At 33.8% G+C, this 23802-nt stretch overlaps 1 protein-coding gene across 3 annotated transcripts in view; it reads right to left on the bottom strand.

Moving 5' to 3' along the window:
* LOC113512826 (uncharacterized protein CG43867) overlaps positions 1–23802 on the bottom strand; it is a 78937-nt gene that overhangs the window by 8674 nt on the left and 46461 nt on the right. For all 3 annotated transcript variants that reach the window (XM_052894583.1, XM_052894582.1, XM_052894584.1), the window contains 17 exons: positions 22691–22790; positions 21862–22016; positions 21104–21229; positions 20529–20646; positions 19325–19567; positions 18420–18699; positions 17987–18194; positions 16256–16417; positions 15112–15252; positions 14340–14484; positions 13522–13634; positions 12345–12566; positions 6997–7119; positions 4661–4818; positions 3335–3512; positions 1807–1962; positions 808–982 (listed from right to left, as the gene is read on the bottom strand). In XM_052894583.1, the coding sequence (XP_052750543.1) occupies positions 808–982; positions 1807–1962; positions 3335–3512; positions 4661–4818; positions 6997–7119; positions 12345–12566; positions 13522–13634; positions 14340–14484; positions 15112–15252; positions 16256–16417; positions 17987–18194; positions 18420–18699; positions 19325–19567; positions 20529–20646; positions 21104–21229; positions 21862–22016; positions 22691–22790 (2803 nt within the window). The remainder of the gene's footprint in view (positions 1–807; positions 983–1806; positions 1963–3334; positions 3513–4660; positions 4819–6996; positions 7120–12344; positions 12567–13521; positions 13635–14339; positions 14485–15111; positions 15253–16255; positions 16418–17986; positions 18195–18419; positions 18700–19324; positions 19568–20528; positions 20647–21103; positions 21230–21861; positions 22017–22690; positions 22791–23802) is intronic.

Here is a 23802-nt window from a genome sequence, read left to right on the forward strand (position 1 = left end):
CGTTAAACGAATGATATAAATATCAGGGTGTTTTGGTGTTATTATTTAATTTTTAAGAAACTTTTTAAAGAAATTGTCCAATTAGAAGACTATTTTTTTTTTATCAGTGTTCTATATACAATGTATCTTAAACGTATTATTTAAGAAATAAAATGAGTATTTACGCATTAAAAAGATAACACATTTACGCATTAAGGAAGACTTTGTACAAAAGTCGATTGCTTGAGTACTTCTGTCCCATTCGTATTTCAACCGTGAAGCAGTTGTGTTTGCATGGCTGTGTTTCGGATTTGAAACTGTGTACAGACAGAATTGATAATATGAGAATAGTGTACCTACATAAATTAATCATAAATGTAGATACATAATTACTCACAGTTATCAAAAAACATTTATACAATATAGATGCATATGCAATAGATAATACCTGAGTCCTCAGGAATGGCAACGCATGGGGGGTATCATGGGCGAAACAGTATATGTATATACTGTTATGTCCATGGTACTGCTCATGTCTATAGGCGACGGTTACCACTTTTCATCAGGTGGGCCGTCAGCTTGTTTGCCATTCTAAGTTGTATATAAAAAAAAATTCAAAAAGTATGGGTCAAAATTATAGAAGTTATAAAGGAATCAGTTATAACTAGTTATAACGCAAAATTATATGAAAAAGTTGACTCGTTTTTCTCGAAGCATTTATATGGGGACAATATCTATATAATTTAAGATTCGGCCACACTAGTATAATTCATATGTTCAATTTAAAGTATATATAATAAAATTATACGACAACAATATAAATCTTACCTTGTTGATTGACTTGATAACAGAGCAGTAACCTCTCCTTATCAGTTTCCGTTCGAACTGAACTTTTGAAATATAACCTATTCCTATATGTAAGTCTGATCACTCTCGAGTTCTCGAACTTTCCTGATCCCTTCTCTCTGAGCGCCGTCTCCCATTTTGATATCACGTCACATAACTGGAATATAAATATAATCATTTTATTATATTAATTCATCATCATCCACCTACACTTATCTTAAATATTATTTGGGGTCGACGTAATATATTTTTTATCCATATTACAAAAAAAATTGGTTCATAGTTTTACGACCGACCCTGACGTTAACCCTCTTTGGGAATGCATTTGTTGGTGGTTTGTCAGGCGCGGAAAGGACTGGGAACTGCAGGATTGAGGAAAAAAGGGGGATACATTAGAAATAAATTTAAGTAAATTAGTAAATAGGATATAAAAGTTTTCCCAGATTTTTTTTTAATGGGTGAAAATGGATTGGTAACCCTGCCCGCGCTATTAGTATACACCGACTAGACACCAGTGGAAGATGATAAGTGAGAATGTATGCATATTACCATTATGAATAAAATTAAACATGATGGTTTTATTAAATGAGCATATATTAAAAGGTTAACAATCATTTCCCCCCCCCCCCCCCATAAAAATATTACGTCCACGATACTCTTCACGCATTGCTATTCCTGAGGGTATATATATTATTTTCCATACCACGAAATTACACTGCCATATCCCACCATATATAAATCATAATACTACCTATATGAGAAAGAAACCTTCATTGACAACCGACTGCATTTAAAAAACAAAAAAGAATTAATTAGTACGTATAGTTTATTTACTGCTATAAGACTGTTATTCTGTACAAGCCACCCACTTAATGATAGAACTACAAGTGGGATAGAAACATCTTTTTATATTATACTATATTTTGTACTAATCTCCCTCTAAAACATTAATTGAAGAATGATTACTTCGACGAGTGTTACCTTTTTGTCTGGTTTAATATGATGTTCCAAATCTTTTTCTATGGGGTCGTCGCTGAACAGTGCAAATCCTGAAGCCGCAGACTCCCTGCAGCCCAACTCTGTGCTTAGTGTAGATAAGAATTCCTCCACTGTCGTTGAGCCATCGAAACTTATAACCTGTGTTAATATTAAACTTTTAATAGATCTTTGATAGGAATAAATGTAAAATTTTATAATAAAATACTAAAGAATATTTTAGTAATAGTCTTTTTTTATGCAAATTAAAATGGTAATTAAGCTGACGGCCCACCTGATTGTAAGTGGTAACCGTCGCCTATAGACATGAGCAGTACCATGAACATAACAAAGAATACTGTTTTGCCCATGATACCCCATGCGTTGCTATTCCTGAGGACTCAGGTATTATTCCTCTGTACCTTGTAAATTCACGCCATATCCCACCCTTCAAACTAAAACACAGCCATGCAAACACAACTGCTTCACGGTTGAAACACGAATAGTCTTAATAAATTGAAAATTAGAATTAAGAAACAATAAGTAAGCTACACACTAAACAATAAAAACAAACGTGCTTCGCATTATTTTAGTTATACACGTAATTCTCAATATCGATTACTAAATAATTGAAAATCGATAAAGAATAATCCTAATCGGAAGGTACGGTTATTGCTTTACAAAATTGGCGTGAATTTACGGTACAGAGGAATAACATCTGAGTCCTCAGGAATGGCAACGCATTTACATGGGCGAAAAATTCAGAAATCTTAATAAGGGCCGTTCTTGTTTATTCTGTGTATAAAAAAAAATTGAAATCTTAATAAGGATCTTATTGAACATCATCATTATTCGAATCATCAATCACCATATCAGTCATTAACAAGGCCTTTCCTATTACAGGGTTATGCACTGACATAACCGTGCGCCAAGTGTGGCAACTACTGAGTTGTCACACTTGGCCACGCTTGGCAACCGCAGTTATGCGGGGGAAGGGATAGTTAGTAATGTGCTACGTTTTAACCCTGTCAGGTCGACCTCCACGCGGCTGGAAACCATCGTGCTGAATTTCAGATGTATTCATCACAATGGTCTAACTGACCTACTTTTTCATTATTCACCTATCATCACTGGTGCCCCACCAACGTATACTGTTAGCGCAGGCGGGGTTAATCATTATATATATATATATATATATATATATATATATATATATATATATATATATATATATATATATATATATATATATATATATATATACATTATCATCCCTGGGGGAAAGGATTATCAATATACACTATCAGGTCCCTCCACGGGAAAATCGTGACTAATTTATCATTGAATGGTAAACCAAACATCTCTCATGATAAATATTTTGATTTTTTTTTTAATCGCCTATTACGACACCCACAGGATAATCGTAACCACAATGACAAACATTGATTTTTTTTTTAAATATACAGATAGTCACGGCATAGTCACACTTCAGTACGAAAGCTATAAAGCCTCATAGTTATTTGTATGTATGTACCTGATATGTGTTATTGAGCATGTGTACAGGTATAGCGTGCGGCAGACAGTGGTGGTACGGGTTCTTCAGCAGTATGCTGAGCACCTCCATCCTTGACGGCTTGTCCTCGCGCCCGCCGTTGCGTATCGTACGTTCGAGAGCGCGCGAACAGTACGCGGCGTATTTACCACACTCCGTTCTAAAAAAAATGCATTTGTTTTTTAAATATTTACATATAAATGACGTCACGATTGAAACCATGTTAGCCAGCGTTTTGACAGATTTGAAAAGAACATAAAATTTAAATAAATTTGATTTAAGTAAAAATAAAATGTTGTACAATTCTATTACTTAATGAGATTAAACATATTAATATTATATTTAAAGTTATGTAAAATATTTTCCGAATTATATAGTCATTATAACTACTTAGGGGGGGGGGGGGAAGAGATTGTTAGTAACGGGGAGTTAGCAAATAGCCCCATTACTAGCAATATACCCTATTCTACGTGGTTGGAAACCATCGTGGCTTAATTCGTGTGATTGACTTTCATCCTCATTAGTCATCTATCACTGGTGCTCCGCCAGTGTATACCGATAGCGCAGACGGGGTTACCACATCATTATCATCCATTAAAAAAAAACTACTTAAGTGAAGTAAAAATATGTTAATTTTAATTCTTGTTTAAATATCCCGATTTATATTAATAAGACTTTAATATCTCAACTAGTCGTCATGAAACTTTATATATACGTAGTAGTAGTAATAAACAAATAAAATAATTTGTTTATTACTACTTCTAAAAAAAATTATTCAACAAAAATGTGAATTGGGGTGGATAGAAGAATAGGTTATATTTCATTTATTTATCTAAAACTTTATTGAACAATAAAATGTGGTCCAAATGATAGGATTTTTATCGTGCCTCCGATCTAACTGTTTATAACTACTCCTTTCCATCCAAAGGTTGCCTGGAAGAGATCGCTCTTAGCGATAAGGTCGCCCATTGTTTTCTCATTTCCTCATCCATTTTTTCATACATACATACATACATATCAGTCACGCCATTTTTTCATCACACTTAATTGTTTGTATCTCTTATTGTATTATATTATATCATTGTATCGTATATAATTTTTTTTGGAAAAAACAATAATGAGTATCTATCTACAAAGGACGAACTTAATACTATAGGCATTCTCTACCAGTCAACCTTTAGGATGTACAAAAATACTCGATAGTGGTTTAAAAAATTAAATTATTTATTTTTTAGTACAAGATGGTAATGTTATTACTGTCTTACTTGGCTAGTCTACATTAATTTACAGTTAAAGAACAATACTTACTTTGAATCGGCATGCCTGCTAAGATGAAGCTTCAAATACCAAAGTAGCCTGTTATTTCTTGGTACAAACAAGCTCACGGCTAGTGCTAAAAGTTGCCAGCCCTGGACAAAACTGTATGTGGGCGGGTTACTCTTGCAATCCACTGACAAAAGGGGAGCCTGGAATATTCCATGAATATATAATAAAAGATATTAAATGAAATTTATCGTGAATATTTAATTCTCTGGACCGAACTGAGCTGGGACGTCATAATTGTGGCATATAAAAATATACATCAAGTTGCGTTGCGATAAAGTGCATACGCAGTAGCTATAGATCTCGGGAAATAACTTGTGCACTATTTTAAGATAACGTTAGTTGCGCAGTAATAATTTTACATACAAATATAAAACAATTGCGTAGGCTTCACTTTCTGTGATTTCGTTCAAGTTTTTTTACCGCGAACTGTACGAGGGTATCAGATTTTGAAATTTTGTACACAAAAATTAATATAAACACTTCATAATAGTAAATTAAAAAGTTTTTTTTTTATTATTAAATTTGTACAGGGGTTTAAATCAGTTAATCAGTTACTAGTCTATGGGATTTTCTCCATATAATAAGGCTGGTGATACGGATGCGCTTAAGGATCTGTGTGACCCTTGTTCACCTTTCTCATACTTGTTATATTAAAATAATAATCTTATAGGAGGTATAATATTTTTATTGGCTTCATAAAATTGCTTAAGCTTCATTCAGACCGGTTTTTCTAAAAATATAAATGTATTAATTGACAGATAATATATGACAATTAATAAACTTTAAATTAGTAAATGCATCTCATTATGGTTGTTAAAATTATCATTAACTTTTTTATTTTACAAAAATAAATATTCATACATAACAAAAAATTTGAAAAATCAGTGTGTAATGAAGCTTAAATTGGCAACCCTCACATTAATTCCTATTTCACATAACTGATGGTGATAGATTATCACCACCATCAGTCATGCATCTGGAGATGTATACCACCGATTCGAGATCAATTTATGACACGAATATTCTTTTTATACAATTTAGAATGCAAACATGAATGATTAACCGTCGCCTATAGACAACAGTACCATGGACATAACAGAGTATACTGTTTCGCAAAATACTGAACTCAGATGTTATTCCTCTGTACCCTGTAAATTCACGCTATATCCCACCCTTCAAACCGAAACACAGCCATGCAAACACAACTGCTTTACGGTTGAAACACGAATGGGACAGAGGTACCCAAGCAATCGACTTTTGTACAAAGTCTCCCTCTGGTAAGAAATTAATTATGTCTGAATATAGTCTGAATTTAATTACAACGTAACCCATACTGGCAAAATACAACAACCAAATTTATCAAAACAGTATTAATCTAAGTAACCAATATAATTCACAAGTCTACTCTAGTTTTTCAAGATGTTACTCCCTTAACACTGGACAAGACATTGATTAGACGCTTTTATAATTTACCGTAGCACGATATGGCATGATTACAATTACAACCAATATAATATCGTCATATATATATATATATATATATAATAGATATAAAAGACATATATAATTATATGAAGACTTTGTTTTCCAATATTACGGAGGTATAAGTAGAAGAATAATTAAAAGGTTCTTCATTTCTATTGACTAAGATATAAATGTATTTATACGATATCTGAATAAACATTTTAGAAAACAATTTTAAAATGTATTCTATTCATGGTTATATTCTAGAATCATAAAATTTGAAATTTCAAAATGTAAAAGCATATAAAATGTAATTCTAAATGGACTGGAACTCCCTCAACTACATAGACTCTGTATAGATTGTCACGAAGACTTGGCATGCCTCTCCAAAATAAAAAAAAAAAAGAAAACACATATGTGTGACTAAAAATATTTACAAAGTTTCGACCAAGGTGTATAATATATATACCTCTCACCAGACTGCTACTGAAGTCTTTTTCTCACAAACACAAACAGAGCACCATATCTGTATATGGTCACACACATTAAAGTAAAAAGTTGGAGGGGCGTGCCATGTTAACGTGGCCAATCTATACGTATCCAATTAAAGAGTACTACTAATTAAAGAGAATTTATATTCTCATAATTTTTTTTTTTATCATTTATTCAAATAAACTTACATTGAAGCACTTTTGAAAAGTCATTACATTTTTTTTAATCTACCGCTAAATGCTCTGACAATGTAATTATATCTCGAATCGGTGACGCGTCAAGTTCTACGATCGCAGCGTAATAGTCATCCTCATCCATGCTGGCAATGGATTATACGGATTGTGTGGATGACTAATGTTTACCTGTATAGAGCTAGGCGATCCGGCAGCGTTGGGCTGTAGATCACCGCTCTTGTTGTCCCCGCCGACGGACGAGGCGCCCGTGTCACAAGTGAACAGCGATTGTGTGGCGCACAGTAGCAGTTGCTGAACAAATGAAATGTTGGTGTTCCGTGTACGGGGGCCTTTATGCTACGGGGGCCTATTGGGTTTACTGGGGTGGGAGTTGTTAGCTAATTTTTATGGGACTACAATTTATAATAGAGGCGCCCTCTAGTGAGAAGAGTAGCCGCTTTCGTGTACAGAGTACACTGTGCGCGAATTTGTTTTGTATAGAGTAATTAATGCTGTATCAGTGTTATAAGAGATGTTAAGTAAAAACGTACGTCATGTCAGTTTAGAGTACCTAGAAAATCGGTGCAATCAATTAGAATCTAGTGCAAATATCATTTCACAATCAATATGTTCAAATAATGTTATTATGTAAAATTTTCATTGAGGGTCTTAAAAAATCTCGAATTATAATAAAGTAGCATTCACACTGATCGTTGCTCGTAGAAGTTTTTATAAGCGAGTTTAAGGCCATTCTTTTAATAATAAATACAAATAATATATACTTATCTTAAATTCATGTCTATAAAATAATTATTATAATGTATTATTCTAATGTTTAGATCATGTATGCTTCATACAAGATCCTGTCTTATTAAAGAAACAATAAAGTATAAAATTGTTAACACAGCATATTTATAATTATTAGTATTTTTCAAAATTTTTTTTGATTTGATAATTTACGATTGAGTTAGTAAATTATATTATGACAAGAGTTTATTTTTAATTTTTTGTACTGTACAAACATAGAAGTGAGAGAAAGAGACAGAGATGATACGACAGCAACTACTTGATTTATTCTAACTTTTAAGATTATCTTTGTGTGCACATTAATTTATTTTTTACAAAATGATGGCATATTATATATATATAATTTTATAATCTATAATTTTAGTACACAGTAATGCCACTTTTGTCTCACTATTAAAAAAGAGTTACAGCAAGTAGGAACTTTTTTTAATTGACTCTGGTCTCGGTGTTCTGGATTATGCCCTCAGGTATTCATTTGAGTTTTTCTCAAACAAGGTATCCTATCTTGTTGATCAAGCGATTGGTGTAATTATGTGGCACTTAAGCGACTTGGAGGTCGAAACCGCTAACACTTATATATCCAAGCAGACCACAATACAATGATCTGTTATTTAATGAAAGTAATTAATTACTATTTAAAGTCAATACATTACTGTAAGTATATTGTATTATGTTAGTGCGAGTGCATTATGCATATGTGTGTGTGCTAATATACCAACCCCATGTGGTTACACAATCCCATACAACATCCCACCCAGTAAGTATATATTATATACAATTGTATAGAAGTTTGATACAATTTTATGGTAATGTTTTTATAAAGTACAACTGCACAATATACTTTCAATATAATTATAAATAACAATTAATATTATGGATGTGACTTCCTGTTATTGATATAAATTATATTCTTATTAAACGTAAAATTAGTCAGTTTATTGAAAAAAAAAACCAAAAAAGTCTAAAGGCGAAGAGAGAGAGAGATATATAAAAGTGGACTGAGTGAGAAATGTATGCAATAATACAAACCGTTAGCATACAGTTTAATGTGGCTAGAATACCTCAGAAGGGTCCTGATGATATTTCTAATAACTATATCTAATTTTAAAATGATAATAGCTAATAAAATAAATTATATATAAGCTAATATATAATATAAGCTAGATAAAATAAATTATTTAAATCACATGACATATATAATTTTACTACAATAACTGCCCGGAGAATTAAAATATTATAAGCTGGCCAACGCGAAAATGAACCTAAGGTCTCAATTGTTAAGCAAAATAATTAATTAAATTTATTGCGATTCTAATTTAAAATTCACATTCATAACTGAGAATTGCTTTTTATATGTTATTCACCAATGGAATTGATATAAAAATGAACTTCCTTATTGTATAAAAAAATCTCTGTAAAAGACAAAATCGACATAAGGACAAAAACCAAAATTAATAAAGGAAATATATATATAAACGTAGTATCTAAATAAAATTTGAAACAGTAGGTAAATTTATTATTTCAAATAACTTTGAAAGTAATAAATATTATAAAACTATTTATTGTAACTTAAAATACTAAAATATTGTCATACTATGCAGTTATACTTTGCTATTTTACATCTTACATTACACCTTCTTACGAGTACTTACCTCCTTTAATAGTAAGAGCTGATTATACGACTATTATATTCATTTAAAAACGGGTAACATACTAAAACTTGCAACACCAACCTTTAATTAAAAGGAGTTCGAAGTGCGAAGGAAAACTAGCTATGATAGAGTATGGATGATAATAGAGAAAAATTAAAAAATAAATCATTCCCTAGAACTATGGGAGGGGCGGGGGGACAAACATTCTCGGAAGAAAACTTCGAATAAACAAAAAGTCGGGGAAAATTTACACCAACATTCCATTTGAAAGTTTGCAACGAAACAAACCGCTTTTTTGTTATGACAACATTCAAATGAAAATAAAATTAAAAATTTATGTAATTATTTTAAACAAAGAAACAAAAGGCGATTTAATTCGTAATATTGCAACTTGCAATTTTACAAATTAACAATTATTAAGGTCACAAACAAATAAATATACTCGCCTTATTAAATAATGTTGCCATAACGTAAAGATCAAGTTGGAATACAACCTTCTTACCGATATAGACGTCTTACCCAATTTATATTAATAATTTAGCATAAAATTTCGCATTTCAATGAAGCCAATAAAATTATTCACATACACAATTCCAAATTGATCAACCACGACACTTTAAGCTGATTTAATTCTTAATAGCAACACTCAAAGCTTACAATTACTACTTATAATGGTTTGTTAGTGTATATTGTTTTATACGCAAAGTATTATTTTTAAGCTATTATTATTACATATTTATAAACTATTCTTTAATGACATTGCATTCTGTTTTTTTTATTGCAACAAATTTATGCATATTTTACAACAAATAATAAGTAATTAATTTTAATGCAACAAAAGAGAAAATGTCATAAAGAATAGACTTCGATGTTACTTAGAAACATTGTATATATATATTTTTTGTTCGTAAGTAACAAAGACAAGATATTTTTTTTTCATAAATGAAAAAGGTGCGAATACAAAGTTCGAAACCGAGTGATGATTGTAGTTGATACTATACGGTGGTATATGAGAAAAGCGTTTAAGCGTACCGCTTAGCTAAAGCCCTTGCGAATATAAAGCGTTTTGCTTATTTACACCCCACCCATATTATGTTAATATAATACTTATTTTATCCCAAAAACCGACCTTTTCATGTTTACAGTTCTGCCGGTGAGAATACAGACCATCAAACATGAAAAGATACTTTTGATATCCTTTGTGAATTAAAAAAAAAAAAAAGATAGTAATATATTTTTATATATTTCTTAACATTTGTACATTATTTTTCGACACCTTAACGATGATTATGTCAATATATTTATTATTTGATTTAAAACCGATAATGACAATTATTTTACAATTTGCCATAGACTTCGTTTTAATTTATTGCTAGTGGTAACACCAAGAGCCATGCTATATTATTATATTCACCTTACATGGAACAGCTGTTATATTTTAAGACATATAAGAGCTATTCATTGAATTGCAAATAAAAAATAAAAATTTGACTGCTAATGTGGCCAGTTTACAATTTTTTTTATATTTATTATGAATTTTTTTTTTAATTAAATTAGATTCAGATACTAAAACTGCCATAAAAACATTCAAACATAGGCAGCAAATATGGGAGCGGTAAACGATTTTAAGAAGCACAAATACACGTACTAGTGTAAAAAAAAAACATTAGAACAATAAAAGAATATTAAAGTAGTACCCTAATTTTTATGAACATAATGAAATCTTAACGTATTTCTATATAATAATTAAATTTAAATAATCCATGACTGATGGAAACATTTTTCTGAATTAATGGTTACTTTTAAATATTAAAATATAATAAAAAATAATATATTAAAATTTATTAATGACCAAACAAGATTTTTCTCCAATGCATGAGATAGAATGAGACAATAAAGTGAGACGTCTTTTACTTACTCATCATAAGTGTTACAATTTATTTAATTGCTTTTCTATAAAGCTTAATATGAAGTAAAAAATGCACATATAATTCTCATTTAATGTCGATTAAAATGGATCTTTGGATAGAAAATATTTTCTATAATTTGATGGGCACAATGTTCCAAATAATTGATCTTTAGTAATATACACCATTGATGCTTAATATTACGTACTAATTTTAAAACCCACTAATTAATTTATTAAAATAAAAAAAAATGTTAGTAAAAAAATCTACAACTGATTACAAGACGCATAAAACCAAATAGAGATCGCAATATCAAATAAATGCCAAAATTAATGACCACGTAAGACATTTCCCACTGTCTTCTATCACACTACATCACAATCTGAGCTGATAGAAAGAGATGCAAAACAACGATTTAATATATCTCTCTTTCGCTTACACTAGTTGCCATATCAAGGTCAAATTGATTTCAATCTCAGTTTGGTTATAAACTTCTTGATTTCAAAACTTAAAATCCACTTCACTGAACAAAAAATAACTCGTCTGCCGCTCCCACACGTGTAAGAGCGTTATTACACTATCAAATATATATGATCATATATTTATCGATTTGTTAAACTAGTGATGTACTTTTAGTTTGACAATATGTTGTATGGTTTAAAGATAGACGGATCCATAATTTTTCTTCTTGTTGCCTGAAAGAAATTCCACTGAATGACAAGACTTTTTTTCTATGTGCTCATATTTTTGTACTATTTTAATGTAATATTCTAGTTTGATTCATCGTTGGACCAATTTAGAAAACTTACAAAAAACTGAAAATTCAGTTGAGCCTAGATGTTTACTATACGACAACAACGCATCTATTAATAGAAACATTATCGCTATTGCACGCATGAGATAAAACCAGACAGCAATGTCTGACCTTGTTTTTTTTCATGCGTGCGCAAACGAGAAACGTATCTCTATCGAACTATCGATATACCACTTGACTAACTGTGGAGGCCAGTTTAAACCTCCAGACGTTTACTTCCTATATGCACATGACATCCTGGTATCAGACAATTATTATATGGACTTTATTTATTCGATAATAAAACAATAATCATACCATACACGACCCAATATATTTGATAGTGCACCAACCCCCCGAAACAACAATAGAACTTACATTCTTAAGCTTGGCTGCTTTAAGCTTAGCTTGTCGGCGCGGTGTTACCTGCACGCCGTGTTTGGTGTGTAGGTGGGGCGCGGTCTGCTTGGCGAGGCACGACGCCAGCTCGTCCTGCAGCTCGGCCACTTCCAGGCACTGCTGCAGCGCGTTCTGCGCTAGCACCACGTGGTAATCGATGCCGGCGTGCTCCACCGCCACAGACATGAATAGTTGGACGCACTGTACATAATAATACAATAGGAATCATTACTAATATTATAGGTAAATGTGAAAGTAAGTTTGTTTATGGCTTTGTTTGTTATGTCTTAGCGTCTTAACAACGTAACCATTCGCTGTGAAATTTGGTATACACATACTATGTTGAATAGAAAAGGACGTAGGCTTTTTCTTATCTCGGTCTGTAAAAATATCGCGGTCATGCGGACGAAGTTGTGGGTAAAAGCAAGTAAAATACTAATCTATTGGATGATGATGGAACAGTAACCTTGCCCGCGCTATTGGGTTTTTTTCCCAGGCTGGTTATGCAGACGAAATCACGGATGAAAAATAATATTCAAATAAACTTTAATATGTAAACTTTATTTCGCAAATTACAAATCACGACTCTCCCGCCGAACGAAACAATTTTCAAAATATTTATAACCAGTATCACTCCAGATGAGAGAATTCCAACGATAACCTATACATCGAAATGTGTTCAGGCATCGGCATTAAGAAGATGCCTGAACACATTTCATTTATAGGTCGAATAAACAAACTCACATACATATATATTTCTAAAAGAAGACTTTAATTATTTGTTGAATCAACAAAACCAACTCTAGATACAAATTACTGAATAGTTACTATATCCCATAATGCTTATTCTTTTTTGGATATATATATATATATATATATATATATATATATCTTTATTTCTTGTGTATTATGTATAATTATTTCAGTATTATTACTATAATTATGTCACATATCTTTCACCACATCTGCCCTTCATACGCTTTCTGCTTTTATCTAATGGTTAGCTGGTGGACAATGTCATATGGCATTAAACTCGTCGCTAGTACAAAGTTTTATTGTGCAATAAATAATAAAATAAATACATAAATTATACAAATACGAATGTTGAAAAAAAATAAAAATATGAAGGTGCTATACCAAGTTGTATAATGAATACCTTAAACAACTTTAAAGCTTCGGCCTGCAACGCCTCGGAATTTAACGATGTAAGCGGCGACGTAATATTTTCTTTAGAATACAACAGCGTCGGATGCCTCCACAGCACGCAATCTGGAAATAAAAAGCAAACGATTGTAGATAGAGGAAAAAAAAAATAAGCAAAATCAATATGGAGCGCCATACTGCATTTTTTATTCTTGCATTTTATTGAATATTATTGGAATTTCCTTATTTATTGAAATATCCCAATGCAGTTCTCCCTACAGCTCTACCGATTCGTTATTACTTTTTTTAACGGACGAAAATGGAATGGTAATCCCGCTTGCGATATCAGTATACGCTGGCAGCACCATCATCAGTAAAGGACGATAGATATGGATGAAGCAGGTCATTTGACCCATTGTAATGATTTCATAAAAAAATAACTAAGATTGTTTCCAGGGAGGACTGCATGGAGGTCGACGTGTTATATATCCTATATTCCTAGTAATGGGCCTATTAGATCTCATAACTAATAATTCCATTACCTGCTAACGGTATACGTTGGCGGGGCACCAATGAAGGGTGATAGATGAGATGAACCTGAAATTCAGCACGATGGTTTCCAAGAGGGACCACGTGGAGGTCAATATGGCAGGATATATTACTAACAACGGGACTGGTAGTCTGCATTACTAACAATCCCTTCCATCCATAAACTATGGATTATATGCAGATTAGAGTAGGCAACCCGTATAATTTTTCTTATTGATAAAGACTTAACCGTAACTAATAAACGCGGGCGACGCCGCGGGATTCGATTAGTAAATGACTTACTCGGATCTCCATCGGTCTCCATGAGCTTCTGAACAAGCTGCTCGAAATGCGTCCCCTGGCTGAGGCCGCCGCCGCTTACGACTGTCAGGTGGTACAACCACGAGTCCTTGTCCGCTTTGCTCTCGAACAACAGGTACGTGGGACCCTGCAATGGGTGACACATTATCTTCGTCTTTGGACACAGCATTTATAACAAACTACGTCAGACAATAAAAAATAATTGTGACAATGTGAGGGTAGACGAAGAAACTGCGCGGGCTGCCAGAAAACACCGTTCACTTCAGTCCTGCTTTGATCACGACGTAGTGCAAACCAAATCGAAATGTCGGGAATAAAAAATCAGGTATGTAAATACTATTTACCTGTAATACTGTCGCGTTAAGTCCCGATCATGAATTTATGCTTTTAGAAGAAGTTAGGCTTTTAAAGATCTTTTAAGAGGGACAAATAGATACTATAATTATGATGCTACATTGGCATGTGGTCTCGGCATAGAATAGAAATCTGCATACGGCAACTCGGCATAGAAATAGGGCCACTTCCTTTCACGTAGATATCGTAAAAAGCGGTTAAGGCAAGGAGAAGAATAGCCAGCAGTTCCTCTTAAAGCGTCTCCAAAACCGAACTGCGGTTACCAACCCGCCTGCCAGGTGTGGCAACTACTGGTAAAATCCCCCTTATGGGAAAGGCTATATTTAGCAATAGATAATTAACGGCTAATACAACAATTTTATTACGTGCTAATAATAATACGATGAGTAATGTCACTGACCCCAGTTACCTGGTGCTGCGGGTAGATGGCGACTGTGAGGTGGTTGCGGGTGTCGTCATTCTTCTCCTCAGAGTCCGAGTCGGACACGTGTTCTACGTCCTCGACGCGAGCGTCCCGCATGTTGATCTGGCCCGTTGGGTTCTGTACATTGCGTTAAAGAATTCGATTAATGCAACGTTATAAGTGTTTAACTGATTTCCAATGTTTTTAATACAACTTCTATTGGATGATACTACTTTGCTATTACTGTGTATTGTACAGCAAAGCATTTAGCAGAAGTCCCTAGATTAATAATAATCTGAGTGCTTTTGCGATTTATCTTGCAATTAGTGTGTTTTTTTTAATGGGTGATAATGGAATGGTAACCCCACCAGCACTATGGGTATACACCGGCGGGGCAACAGTGAGGGATGATAGATGAGAATGAAGCAGGTCAGTTAGCCCATCGTGACGAATTTAACAAGAATTGTTCATGATGGTTTCCAGGGGGAACCACATAGAGGTCGACCTGATAGGGCATATTGCTAGCAATGTCGAACTCCATTGCTAACAATCCCTTTCCCCCCCGTTGAGTATGATTAGTCTAAACAAACTATACTGTTAAGGAATGGCACTAATTAACGACCAACCTGATGGAAAGCAACAACCGTTACCTATAGAGAAGAACAGCACTATACACTTCACAAAATAAATAGACTGTGTCCCTGGTACACTTCACGTGTTGCTATAACCCTGCCTTCAAACCTAAGTACAGTTGTTTCCATAAAAGAAACGCACAAATGACTTTTGCATGAAATCTGCCTCTATTTTTTTTATACCACTGAGATGGCAAACAAGCACACGGCCCACCTGATTGTAAGTGGTTACCGTAGCCTATGAACACCTGTAATTACCAGAGGTATTATGTGCGCGTTGCCGACCCTGAAGAAACCTCTATATAATATATGACATAACATATGTAAAATATAAACTACTTTCCCATCCCAGTCAATCAATATCGAAGATATATAAAAAAATTGTTTTAAATTTTTAAATTAAATTCTCAATTGTGAAATAAATTGCCAAATGTGAATAAAATTTTCATATATAAATTAAATCTAATCGTACAGTATTTTGTTATTTAATTAAATCAAGAAAGACTTACCTGATCTCCTGGAGATTTGAAATAAAGGAACATCTTGCCTATAAGCACGCACCAGCTTTTCTTAGCGTGCCCATTCTTGACCTTCGTTAACCAGCCTTGAATAGTTGGTTTATTGTCTTCTTTGCTGAGTAGTAATTTTGTTGCATTTCGCCTTTGGACATTCTGAAATATTAAATATATTTCATTATTTTGTGCCATCAAACCCCATTTTTAAATTAGTGCTCAGAAAAGGAATATTTAAAGTTCAGGTTTATGAGTTTTTGAAATGCCACCAATAATAATATAATTGCACTAATATTATTAATGTGGAAGTAAGTTTGTTACATTATAGCAACTTAACAGCATAATTAAACTCGATTGGCTCAATTATATACTATGAGATTTGGTATACATAATATGGGATGCAAAAGGATATAGGCTACTTTTAAATCCCGGACAGTAAATATATCCTTGTCACACGAAAGTCGCTGGTAAAAGCTATTAACTTTTATAAGCTTGTCCCTTCTTGTAAGGTGCAAATGAATAGTTCTATTTAAAAAAAAAAAAAGACAACAAAGTTTAAAGTGTTATTCCATCTTATTCAATTATTAGTGATCAGATCAGAGTTAAATGTATGGGGTATAATTAGAATCCTTACACTATCCCGAGTGATATTGGCTATAAATATTTTGAAAATAATTCATTTTTGGCAGAGCAATTGTTTCTTTAATTTGTAGAGCAAAAGGTACTTGTTATTCCACTATTGTATGCGGGTTTTTAAAAGAGATACAAATCAGTAACAATTTTATTCATCATCATCAGAAGCCTTTAACTATCCACTGATGAACACAAACCTCACCCTATTAGGGGGTTTTACCAGTACTTGCGCTTAGCAAGCGAGTTGAAAATCGCAGTTAGGCTTTGGTGATTTTTTAAGAGGGACGCTGCTGCTCATCCCTCGACCAATAAGTCGCCTTAGCTGCCTCTTACGATAACAACGGGAAAGGAAGGGGTGGCCCATTCTTCGCCGGGACAGCACGGAAAACATAATTCCCACAATGTCCCAAATACATTACGATTCGCAAGGACTACACACTAATTTCACATAAACATCCCATGTTTTGAACAAAAAGACATAAACAGAGGCACTCCTGTCTGTACTATCTAACAGGGCAGAGGTACCCAATAGACGCTTTTTATATAAAGTCTCACGCTGTGTATATAACATAATACTGTTTAGTTGATTAGAATTATTTTAATTTCGCTACCACACCATTTTTTTTACAACGTTGGGGGCAAACGAGCATGCGGCTCACCTGATGGTAAGTGACTACCACCGCCCATGATCACCCATAACACCAGCGGCATTGCAGGTGTGCATTTTTGTTTTACAATTAGTATGTAAAATAAAAAAAAAAAATTTAATCAACTACCAGTAACATGGACTACAGCAAATTTCAGTAAAATATTTCAAAACAGTTTGGTCATTCAGAGAAGATGAAAGAAGAATTACAAAGATTTAGCGAGCATAAAATATCGGTAAGGGCCGCCCTAAACAGACATATGTCGACCAAATAGACGACGTGCTGAAGAAGGGCCAAATTAAAAGTACCCGTAACCGGCGAGCATGTATGTAAAGATAGATGAATGTGGAAGAAGCGAAAGAGGTTTGTTTGAATCGAAGCATTTGGTGTTCCATTTTTTCTGCCTACCCTAATGGGAGATAGGCGTGATAGATATGTATGTATATACCTGTAAAACTCTAATCCAATCTTCCATAGTAGCAATACTATCAGCGGTGAGGTAGTAAGTTCGACTCCCGGTGAAGATTTCGAATGTAGCCGCGCCCTCGTTCCTCGATATCTTGCACGCTTCACCGAGCCCAATCTGTCCTTGCGGCTTCCTGTTCACTTCGGACTGTGACTTCCAGTACGACAATGTGCCATTTTTCAATACAAACCTGAAAATGGAATTTATGTTCTGTTAATTGTTGTAATCTATACATTTATACTAATAATATAAAGAGGAAAGTTTTATCTGTTTATTTATAATGGATAAACTCAAAAATGTTAAGTGCCGGGACAACATTGCAAAGTTTAAATATGAGCAAAACATAAACACAAATAGTTTAATATAATGTTACTGTAATACCTAAGTTAATGGCAAAATATGTGGTTAAACTCACCATCTCTTCCTCCAAGTCTTTAGCTTTCCCCCCAACTTGGCAAGGTGTCCGCTCTTCTCTAATGCGTCGTGGCGACGCGGCGAGTCCGTTGGGTGTTGAGGGTGAGGATGGGCGTGGGGATGAGTGTGGGGGTGCGTGTGAGGATGTGTGTGGGGGTGTGGATTGGCGCGGGAGAGAGAGGCAAGTGAGGGCGACGCTGCCGAGCTATCGCGCGTGCTGCACGACACCGCGTCCGGTGGAATCGCGTAGTCATCCGACATCCCAGACTCGAACGATGTATCTGAAAATTAAGAATACTTTATTTGACACTTTTATATGGGCAATCTTATTACGTTTGATAATAATAAACGTGAATACTTTTTCAAATAAAATTTTTCAAGATAACGATCGATCATAACTCAGTATGACAACGTTGTATCTGTCTATTTTCAAAAACAAATAAATATTTTTCTGTTTCTGATAGGTTATTTAAAAAGCGTTCTGATAGCGAACTAAAACGTTAATCATAGAATATACTGCATATGAATCTGTCACTAAAAACTTCGCACTTCCTTCATGTTCTGCTTTGGAATTTTTCAAATACTTTTTTGCCATAAAAATCCAAATTTTCAGCGACAATTTAATAAGTATATTATGGCATTATTAACAATTTAATTTGCTAACAGTTAACAAGAAATTATTGAGTTGTTTTTGAAAACAGAATATGATTATGACGTTGCCAAACTTTTCCAAGTTATTACTTTATTTATGAACACTCTTAACAATATTTCAGAATAAGTTTTCTCTTGGAAATCTTAAAATGTTTATGGTAACTTTATCCAGATGGGCTGGCAAACTTGACCGGCCAAATTCATAAAAAAAAAGTACATCAAACTTTTATCTTTAATTTTAGAGTATTAACTCACCTCTCGTTTTACTCTGTTTACTTGGCGACCCACTACTGGATCGTTTAGCCGGACTTAAGCTGGAACTAGTTTTGACACTTTTCGACGGACTACTAGCACTTAAGCTCGTGTCAGACGAACTGCACTGTCCGTTGGCACTATTCGTCAGCACTAGACCGTGATTCGACGTTTGCTGTATGGACGCTGGCAGCGTATGTGTTAAGTTGACGTTATTTATGGGTAGCTGGTTTGATGTTTGCGCACCTGTTGAGTTAGTTGCGACGTTAGTAAAGCAATGAATGCATGATTGGATATCATCATTATTATTATTTTATTTTTTAGAAAAATTAAATTCACAAAAATGGGAAACATTTTAAAAACTCGTTTTGGAAGTGTTCTATCTATTTTGAACTAAGTGTTCAATTAAAAAAAAAATACAAATGCACTAATAATTATAATATATAGTGAATATGTGACTATTATGTTCAAATAATAGCCTTACAAGTTTCTTATTACGACCAATAAGCAAATTAATTATTTGTTAGTCTCTGTATGTTCTAAAATACAGGACTAGAACTACACTCATATCAATTATCACTTTGCTTTGTAAATAGGCAATACTGAAAAAAATATAACCTTATTTCCCTTCAGACTCCACAAACATTAGGAAGGTTGTCACAAATGTATTATTAGCATTTAAAAAATAGTTTTATAATATCTCTCACACAACACGCATAGTCTCACTGCCGTGTGTTATTTGCAAGCCCTAACTGATTTAGCTCATAATAGGATGCAAGCCATCAGCACGCCAACGTATTGATATATTATTCATGGAAGTGTCAGTGTTCTTGTGTTTCAGATACAAAATCCTGTAAGCATCAGTGTCCATCCAAAGGAGGATGCAGCATAAAGCCCCCAAGAAAGAACTATATTTATTAATATTATATCATTACAAAGCGCCAATCAAATCATCGCAGGAGATAATATACAATAATTTATAACTGGCCACCATAGCTTAAACTTGCCGAGATAAATAAAAATTACAATGGCATGTCCCATTGCTAGAAGCAGTTTTAATCCCATGTATAATACATTTATACGTACAAAATATATTTATATATCCTTCTTTAGTTTTCTGTTAGCATTTTTTATACTAAAGCTTTTTATAGCAGCATCCACATATATTATGAACACAAATCATGAGATACTCTATACAATTACTTACCGAATACAGGGTTGTGATGTGGTGTGTTATGCACAGTGACGCCCATGGACTCCTCCCCATCTGATGAGTCATCCGAAGAATCACCAGTAAAAGGCATCGATCTTATTTGACTAGCACGCTGTAACAATAAACATATTCATTTTTTATGTAACTAACAGACGTAAACAAGTTGATGATCTACCTGATAGAAAGTGGTAACCGTCGTCTGTAGACATAAACAGTACCATAGATATAACAGAGTATACTGTTTTATTGAACTAGTGAAAGATGTGTTATCTTGCGGAAGTCCATTCCATATCACTTGTTATTTAATTAGAATTATTTTGTTTAATTCTGCTACCATTAATGTATGTATGACTGGCAACACTCGAAGATTGACCACAACTACTACTACCAGAAGTTCCACAACCTTCTATATTAGCTATCAATCTCCGACTGCCATTTTGCTCACGCACGTTTTGCGACATGTGTTTCAACTTTAAACGAGACATATTCAGGCAAGTTATTAGATTGCTGCTCAGAGCCTACTGTTAACCATTTGGCAGTATTATTATTATTCGCAGTATAATACTGACCCCTTTAACCGTGGCATACACAGGGACGGATATGTCCTGGTAGCTGGTGGACTCGTGCATGGGCCGCGGGCACGGCGGAGGGCTGAGCTCCTCTTCCACCGACTGTTGGAGGCCGTCGTCCGCTACCTGACACGGAAATAGGAAATATATAAGACTCTTTGTACAAAAGGCACCATGACACAATATAATTATACAAACAACATTAAAAAAGTTACGATATGCATAATTAAATAATTACTTATGAGTTTTCGAAGTGTTAAGTAAAAATATATAAATTTAAATTTTTTTCAGCTGTTTAGTTTAGAAAACTAAGCGAACACCTACACAGAGCAAGTAATCACTAATGCCTAATTAATCAACTAAACAGCTTATATTAAAAAAAAAACAGCTTATTGAATTTCGAAATATATTGAACACTGAGGTAACGCATAGGTGTTTGAGACTTACGAACAACTTAAAAATAAAAACTCATTTAACTACATGGTTAAATTTAAATTATTAACGAAGCGTGCTTTAAGCAAATTTTGAAGTCACTGTTTTTTATGAAACAAAATCTATTTGTGTCACTTTCACTCAAATTGAGAATTTAGCTCAAAAGAAAAAGAAAACAGTTAAAATAGGCATTTGAAGTTTTTATCAATAAACTTTACCATTTTGCCACCTATATTCCTTTGGGAGAATATAGTTTCAATATTAGAACACTCACATATAGGGACCTAGGGTCATTTTATCTCATACTGAATGTTATTAATTCATACCTGATATATCTTGGCTTCCCAACTAGGAAACCGATGCAACGGTGGCGTCGGCGGTCTTGGTTGTTCAGAAGTCGAGCTGTCCCCAGTCGAGGATCCTCCTCTGCTATTTCCCTGTACCACCACGTTTACAGTACCCTGCCACGCTGGTGTGCGCTCTGGAAAATAAAAAAAAATATTACTCACGCTACCAGAAAATATTGAGTTCAATTTTTTAATCTTCCAGAGCGAAAATAAAAAAAAAAAATTACACACTCAAAAATAAATATTATACAAACAGTACAAAAATATCTCGAGTGGCAACCCTGTATGGGAAAACGTAGTGGCTTGAGAATTAAGAGTCAATTCAGTTCTCTATCAAGTAATACACTATCCTGATTTATAGACCTCAGATGTCGAGAGTTCAAAACTGGCTAACTATGCAGTGTTGGAACTTACAGCTTGTGACTTTTCTTAAAAGCCTAACTATTCCATTAGAGATTACACTCTTGAAGGAATAATTTATTTGTTTTATATCTTATTAATACAATAAAATTGTAACTCCACGACGTCTGTACATGAAAGATATTTAAAATTGATATAAAGTCTTAATAAGAGCAATAGAAGGTAAAAGCAATATTATTTGAAATTTTGTCTGTCTACGTTTGTTTTGGAATCACGCAATAACTACTAGCAAATTGAATGCGATTCACAGTTGGATTCCTGAAGGTCTAACTTAAAAACTGGTATATATTCTATCTTGATACGTCATAGATCAATTTCGTTGATTTCCCTACGTCTTAAATCCACGCGAACGAAGTGACGAGCAAAAAGCTAGTATAGTAAAGCCTACCTCTGCTCGGTGTGTAAATTTCAGCGTAATCGTGAGTGGTGTCCCCATCTGTTGACGTGTTTGGCGTCGTAGGCAATACTACTAAATTCTCTACAGCCGTCTGAAAATATAGATTTTTTATGTTACTTTCAAAATTAAATACGCTATGAGCACATGTATAGATCTCAATAATGATGGCAATATGTGTTCTCTAGCTATTGCTTCATTATTACATTAATTTAAAAAAAAAACAGATTAACATTTAAAATTTTACACTGCATGGTTTATAACATGATCATTTGAATAAATTATGATAATATATCTGGGTTTAAATCGATGTTTCTACCAAGTTTCACAGCCATGATCACGTGTAGTTTTCTTTTTTTTTTACATCACATCACATCATCATCATATCAGCCGTTAACTGTCCCCTGTTCAACACAGGTCTCTTACAGGCCTATTGGGCGGTTTCGCTAGTAGTTGCCACAATTGGCAGACGGGTTGGCAACCGCTGTTAAGCTTTTTGGGGGACGCTGTTGCCCATCCTTCGATCATTAAGTTTCCTTAATTATGAACGGAAGGAATGGTCCATTCTATGCCGGGACCACACAGCAAGTAACTATTGTCACTCATGACCACCCGCAACACCTGAGGAATTGCAGGTGTGCTGTCGGCTTTTTAAAAAGAAATGTACACTTTTATTGAACGGTACGACGGTCTACTCATTAGCCTGAACGATCGCGTCAATAGCCGCCTATTATAAACCATAAATTAATAAACAATGGAGAAACAGATAGGCACGGATCGACCTCCTACAGGTCAGTGATGGATGACTAATGATCTTAAATGCGATACCATTAGCCAAAATTCCTATGCTAAAAGGCTGAAATTTTATGCAGGCGTTTTCTGGATAATATAGGTCTATAAATCCAATGATATTTCTTTAAATTCTCGCGGAAACGAAATCTAAGAAGTCAAGGAAAAACGAACATATAAAAAAAGATACAATATACAAATGTAAAATTATAAAGAGGAAAGATTTGATTTTATGTTTGTATAAAAATTGATAAAATAAAAAAAAATATCCTTTCAACTATAGAAAGCTACATTATCAGCGACTTACATGGGCTGAA

The sequence above is a fragment of the Galleria mellonella genome, unplaced genomic scaffold (assembly GCF_026898425.1).
Source record: "Galleria mellonella isolate WM207_F2 unplaced genomic scaffold, CSIRO_AGI_GalMel_v1 utg2134, whole genome shotgun sequence".
NCBI lineage: Eukaryota > Metazoa > Arthropoda > Insecta > Lepidoptera > Pyralidae > Galleria > Galleria mellonella.